This window comes from Chelonoidis abingdonii, chromosome 11, assembly GCF_003597395.2.
Source record: "Chelonoidis abingdonii isolate Lonesome George chromosome 11, CheloAbing_2.0, whole genome shotgun sequence".
NCBI lineage: Eukaryota > Metazoa > Chordata > Testudines > Testudinidae > Chelonoidis > Chelonoidis abingdonii.
In genome coordinates this window covers 44,560,710-44,567,378 of record NC_133779.1, presented here as the reverse complement: position 1 = coordinate 44,567,378, position 6,669 = coordinate 44,560,710, and the positions used below count along the sequence as shown (strand labels likewise).

The window sequence follows — 6,669 nt, the reverse complement described above, 5'->3', positions numbered from 1 at the left end:
GGCAGTTAGGGGCACTGGCCCCTTCCTCTGTAGCAATCACACACCCTTATCCCACCACCAAGATACTTAAGAACTGCCTAGGGGACACTGAGGCACCAACACAGTATTCAGGGCAAACATTAAGAACAGTCCCAGTTAGTCATACCCCCACCCCATGGCACCATCCCCCGCCCCATGGCACTACCCCATGGCACAGTCCCCCACCCCATGGCACTGCCCCCCGCCCCATAGCATCATCCCACACCCCATGGCACCGTCCCACGCCCCATGGCACCATTCTCAGCCCCATAGCACCATCCCACGCCCCATGGCACTGTCCCCCACCCCATGGCACTGCCCCATGGCACCGACCCCCACCCCATGGCACCATCCCCAGCCCCATAGCATCGTCCCACACCCCATGGCACCGTCCCATGCCCCATGGCACCATTCCCAGCCCCATAGCACCGTCCCACACCCCATGACACCATCCCCCACCCCATGGCACCATCCCTCACCCCATGGCACTGCCCCATGGCACCGTCCCCAGGGACAGCCCCCAGCCCCATAGCACCACTCCCCAGGGATAGGGACAGCTCCTCCACCCCATGGCACCGTCCCCAGGGACAGGCACAGCTCCCCAGCCCCAAGGCACCATCTCTGGATGGTGGCCTCTCTCCCTCCAGCAGCAGCAATTGCCTTTCACAATATCTGGTAGGGGGCACCCACACTCCAGTCCCACAGGCAGGACTCACCAACTCCTCTCCCTTTCTTCCCGAGGCCTCTACAACCCCCCACCTGTGTGTGTCCCAGGGTCCCCCTCCCCATGATCCCGACTCTCTGCCCACTGCAGGCAGCCACCACCTGGAGGTGCGTGTCGGGGGCCGCTCCCTGCTGGCCCGGCTGCTCCGAAGCACCATCGGCGCCTTGAACACTTCCTCCAAGATGGCACTGGAGTCGACTAATCTGGGTGAGGGTGGGGGAGATGGACACCCCTCCCCCACATGGAGAGTGCCCACCCCCAGGCATGGGGCTCCTGAGGGCGCAGGCTCCCGTGGCCTGGCCCATCTCTGCCCAAGCCCAGCTGCTCTCCAGAGCCTGTGGATATTCCCCCTCCTCTCTGGAAATTCACTGGGGTCGTCCGGGCAAGACCCCAGGGCAGTGCCCTCTCCCCTTCTCGGCATTCCGGCTGCTTGAGGCGGGGGATGAGGGGAACACGGAGCCGAGGCCTCACTGTGTCTGTCTGGCCCCTGCAGCCTGCCTGCCGCAGCCCCAGGCCATGGCACAGAGCGACTACCTGGCCAGCTGCCTGCCCCTGGGGGCCCTGGTGCTGCTGTGTCTGGGCCAGGTGTATGCCCACCGCCTGCGCCGTGTCATTGCTGCCTTCTATTTCCCCAAGGTGAGCCCCCCACTTACCCCTAGTCCTGCCCCGAGACCCCAGTGACCCCCTCCCCCCCAAGACCCCCCACTTTGTGCTAGACCCTGAGACTCTCTCCCCTTGATCCCCAACACCACCGGCCCAATGTTTCTATCTTCCGCATCTCCTCTGGTCCGCCACACCCCCTCCTCCTGTCTCTGTTGATTCTAGCCAGGGGCCCCTGCCTGGGCTGGGGACTGAGACCTGCCCTCCCCACACTCTGGGGGTGGGGTCACCCCAGATCCAGGGGAGTGAAGCTGGGGGAGGGCTCTGCCTTCCTGCCCCACGGCCCTCAGGCCTCTCCCTCTGGCCAGCGGGAGAGAAGCGGGTCCCTTCCTGTACAACGAGCTGCTGCGCAAGCGCCAGGCCTTCGTCGGCTTGCAGAGGAGACGCATCACCCGGCATGCCGGCGGCACCAGGCTTCGTGAGTGCAGGCGTCGGGTGGGCGGGGCTTGGGGATGGCGAGGGGCAGGGGAGGCCCTGAGCCAATACATACGTCACACTCCTGCACATATATACCCCCACCATGGCACCCATCCCCCCGCCCCATGGCCTTTACCCCATGTCACCAGCCCCACCCCATGGCACTGCCCCCGCCCCATAGCATCATCCCACCACCCCATGGCACCGTCCCACGCCCCATTGGCACCTATTCTCAGCCCATAGCATCATCCCACGCCCCATGCACTGTCCCCACCCCATGGCACTGTGCCCCATTGGCCCGACCCCCACCCCATGGCACCATCCCCAGCCCATAGCATTCGTCCCACACTCCATGGCACCGTCCATGCCCCATTGGCACCATTCCTCTAGCCCCTATAGCACGTCCCACACCCCATGACACCATCCCCCACCCCATGGCACATCCCTCACCCCATGGCACTGCCATGGCACCGTCCTCAGGCAGCCCCAGCTCCCATAGTTCACCACTTCCCCAGGGAAGACAAGCTCCTCCACCCCATGGCACCGTCCCCAGGACAGGCACAGCTCCCCAGCCCAGGCACCTCTCTGGATGGTGGCCTCTCTGCCCTCCAGCAGCAAGCAAGTTGCCTTTCACTAATATCTGGTAGTGGCACCCACAACTCTATCCTCCACAGGGCAGTGACTCACCAACTCCTCTCCCTTTCTTCCCGTATGGCCTCTCACAAACCCACCATCCTGTGTGTGGTTCCAGGGTCCCCCTCCCCATGATCCCGACTCTTGCCCACTCGCAGGCAGCCACACCTGGAGGTGCGTGTCGGGGCGCTCCCTTCTGGCCCGTGGTGTCCGAGCACCATCGGCGCCTTGAACACTTTTCCCTTCTCTCCCAAGATGGCACTGGAGTCGACTGAATCTGGTCGAGGGGTTGGGGGAGATGACCACCCTCCCCCACATGAGAGGTCCCACCCCCAGCCATGGGGCTCCTGAGGGCGCCAGCTCCCGTGGCCTGGCCCATCTCGTCCCAAGTCCCAGCTGGGCTCTTCCAGAGCCTGTGGAATTCCCCCTCCTCTCTGGAATTCACTGGGTCGTCCGGGCAAGACCCCAGCAGTGCCTCTCCCCTTCTCGGCATTCTCCGGCTGCTTGAGGCGTGTGGGATGAGGGGACACACGGGAGCTAGAGTGCCTCACTGTGTTCTGTCTGGCCCTGCAAGCCCTGCCTGCGCTGCAGCCCCAGGGCCATGGCCACAGAGCGACTACTGCCAGTCTGCCATGCCCCTGGGGGCCTTGGTGCTGACTGTGTCTGGGGGGGCCAGGCTGGTATTGCCCCCACCGCCTGCTGCGATGGTTCATTGCTGCCTTCTTATTTTCCCCAAGGTGAGCCCCACTTCCCCTAGTCCTGCTCCCGAGACCCAGTGACCCCTCCGTGTCCCCCCCCCAAGAACCCCCCACCACGGCAACACGTGCCTCTGTGCACCTACGGAGACAGCACCCACACTCACACCTGATGGTGAGAGCCATTGCACACCCCTTTACACAATTGTGTATATGCTCACACATGCATGGGGGAGCCATTGCACACACTCGCTGCACACACTCGCCCGACTGTGGGAGATGTTCCACGCCCATTGCCACAGGTGGCTGGCCACCCCTCCCCACAGCCCTCCCCAGCTCGTGTTATTCTGCTTCTCCCCCACTCTGCTGTCCCAAAGTCCAGGGCACAGCAGCTGGGGCCCCAGTCACATCACAGGCTCTGGCTCCCACTCCGACCCCACAGCCAGGACAAGACCCTGGCCTGGGCTGCGGGGGAGGATGCCAAGCAAAAGCCCCAGTCCCTTGGGAGAAGGACCCACTGTCCACATCCACCTAGAGCCCCCGGCCTTGTCCCTGCTGCAGGAGAAGCCACTGCTGGAGCGTTTCTACCTCTGGTGCCCACTTCTGCGCCACTGCCTGCGCCGGTACTGCATGCTGTGCGGCTCGCCAGAGAGCCGCACCTCCCAGCTGTGCCCGACGCCCACCTGCGGCACCATCTACTGCCAGCCCTGCTGGAGGGACATGGGGCAGGTCTGCTTCGCCTGCACCCCCGGCCACGCATTCCTGTCTGGAGACAGCAGCAGTGAGGAGCAGATGACCTACACAGACTGAGGAGTGGGGGGCCAGGGGAGGCTTCTCCCCAGAACGGGGCTTCTGGCTCATTAAACAGATGCTGGCTGGTCTTGGCCTTTGTGGCTGTCTCATTTCCCCCTCTAGCAGCTGGTGCACCCGCAGGATAATGGCCTCCTACTCCTGCTGGCTGAGAGAGTTAGTCCTTTAAGCTCCAAAGGCTGGGGGCTGTGCTAGTGTCCTGGGTTCAAACCCTGCTGGCAGCCTGTGGTCAGGGGAGTCCCGAGGAGCTGGGGTTTGCAGAGCAGGGGCTGATCCTCAACTCTCCCCGCCCCAATGCCTGCGACCCAGCGAGAGCAGCTGGGAGCCAGTGCCACTAAGGCCAGAGTTTTGTATGACTCAGCTGCAGGACATGTGGACCCAACTCCCCAGCCCCAGATGTGTGTAGACAACTCCCCATTCAAAGGCTGCCTCCCTCCCCATCTCCAAGCAGCCCCCAGCCCATCAGGGTTGTCCTGAAGCCTTGGCAGCAGTAGAAGCTTCTCCTGTTAGACTCGTCTTCCAGGACAGTTGGGGGAAGAGCGGTTGACGTGTGGGGGATGGGGCAGTTGGGGGCAGAGGAGTCAGGGTGTTGGGGGCAGGTGGAAGGGAGTGGGGCAGTGTCATGGAGTGTGGGGGAGTCAGGGCCCTGCACCCCTCTTCCTGCGATTCACCGGGACTCTCAGCCAGCCTGTGACACAGAAGGTTTATTAGACAACAGGAACATGGTCCCAAGCAGGGCTTGTAGGTACAACCAGGACCCCTCAATCAAGTCCTTCTGGGGGGTTCAGGCCTCTACAAGGAGGGAGCTTGGAGTTCTCTGCGTTGCCCCCCAGCCCAAGACTGAAACCAAAACCTCCTCCAGCTGCTCTCTCCCGCCTTCTCTCCTTTGTTTGTCTCCCAGGCAGAAGGTGTCACTTCTCCCAGCCCCTCTCCTGGCTCAGGTTACAGCTCAGGTAGCTTCCTTCAAGGGAAGTCCCCCATCCCCAACGTAACTCCCCTGCAACATTCCCAGGTCAAATCTGCCCCACTCCCTGCTCCGTCACAGGCAGTCGGGAGGCAGAGGGGTCGGGGTCTGCGGGGCAGGCGGAGGGGATAGGGGCAGTTGGGGTGTTCGGGGTGGCAGAGGGGAGTGGGACAGTTGGGGGACAGAGGGGTCGGGGTGTTGGGACTAGGCGGAGGGGAGCAGGGCAGTTCAGGGGCAGAGGGGTCGGGGTCTGCGGGGCAGGCGGAGGGGGGCAGGGCAGTTGAGGGGCAGAGGGGTCAGGGTGTTGGGACCAGGCGGAGGGGAGCGGGGCAGTTAGGGGGCAGAGGGAGCTGGGTCTGGGGGGCAGGTGGAGCGGAGTGAGGCAGTTGCGGGGCAGAGGGGTTGGGGTGTTGGGGGCAAGCAGAGGAGAGCGGGGCAGTTGGCGGTGCTTGGGGCAGTTGGGGGGCAGAGGGGTCAGGGGTCTGGGAGAGCGGGGGCAGTTGGGAGGGCCCAAAGGGAGCAGGCTGGGGGCCAGCGGAGTTGGAGCACGGCAGTTGAGGGCAGAGGATTGGAGTGTGGGGGCAGGCGGGAGAGGAGAGATGCAGTGGGGTGCAGGGCAGTTGAGGGGCAGAGGGGTCGGTGGTGTGGAGGTCGGAGGTTTGGGGAGTGGGGCAGGGTGTGAGAGCAGGGCGCCTTGCCAGGCAGGTGGAGGAGAGCGGGGTGTTGGGGGCGAGGGGGCTCTGGTCGCGGGGGGTGGAGCGGGGCGGGGGGTCAGGGTCTGCGGGGCAGTGGGGCAGGGCAAGAGCGGAGCAAGTATTGGGGGGCAGAGGGTCCGATACGGTTGGATCCTGGGGCGGCGCGGTGGGGAGCGGGGAAGTTGGGGGTCAGAGGAGGTCGGGGTTGTTGGGCAGGCAGAATAGATAGAGGGCAGTGATGTTGTGGGGCAGTTGAGGGGCAGAGGGTCTGGGGTCGCGGGTGGGAAAGGGGGCGGCTGCGGGGGCAGAGGAAAGTGGGGCATTTCGGGGCAGAAGGGTGGGGTGTTGGGGGGAGGCGCGAGCGGAGCAGGCATTGCGGGGCACAGGGGGTCTGTCTGGAAGGGGGCAGTTGGGGGACAGAGGGTCAGGGTTGTTTGGGGCAGGCAGAGGTGGAGCGGTGCAATGCAGTTGGGTTGGGGCAGAGGGGTCAGGGGTGTTGGGGCAGGCGTGCGGGAGAGCGAGGCAGTTGCGGGGACAGATGGTGTCCGGGGTTGGAGCGGGGGCCGGGGAGCCAGGAAGTGGGGGCAGGGGGAGCAAGCAGAGGGTCGGTGTGTTGATCTATATAGTGTGTTGGGGGCAGGACAGGAGGGGAGCAGGGCAGTTGGGGCGCAGATGGCGAGTCGGTCTGGGGGGCAGGAATGGGGTGCATTCGGGGTCAGGGTCTGCCGGGGCAGGCTAGAGGGGAGAGGCAGTTGGGGGTCAGAGGGGTCTGGGTCTGGGAAGCGGCAGTTGGGGGGCCAGAGGGTCAGGGTGTTGGTGGCAGCGGTAGGGAGCGGCGACAGTTGGGGGGCAGATGGGTCTTAGGTCTGCGGAAGCGGGGCAGTTGGGCCAGAGGGGTCAGGGGTGTGGGGAGCGGAGGGCGTTGGGGGGGCAGAGGGGCAGGATGTTGCGGGAGCGGCATGACAGTTTGGGGGGCAGAGCGGGTCAGGGTGTTGGGGGCAGGCAGAGGGGAGCGGAACAGTTGGGCGGCAGAGGGGTCTGGGTCTGGGAAAA

General features: G+C 64.8%; 1 protein-coding gene across 1 annotated transcript in view; it reads left to right on the top strand.

Annotated features, from left to right (window-relative positions):
* The window catches only part of DCST1 (DC-STAMP domain containing 1), an 18,261-nt gene extending 14,304 nt beyond the window's left edge, over nucleotides 1-3,957 (top strand). The window contains exons 13-15 of the mRNA XM_075071367.1: nucleotides 833-949; nucleotides 1,236-1,378; nucleotides 3,709-3,957. Of these exons, the coding sequence (XP_074927468.1) occupies nucleotides 833-949; nucleotides 1,236-1,378; nucleotides 3,709-3,957 (509 nt within the window). The remainder of the gene's footprint in view (nucleotides 1-832; nucleotides 950-1,235; nucleotides 1,379-3,708) is intronic.
* The last annotated feature ends 2,712 nt before the right edge of the window (nucleotides 3,958-6,669 follow it).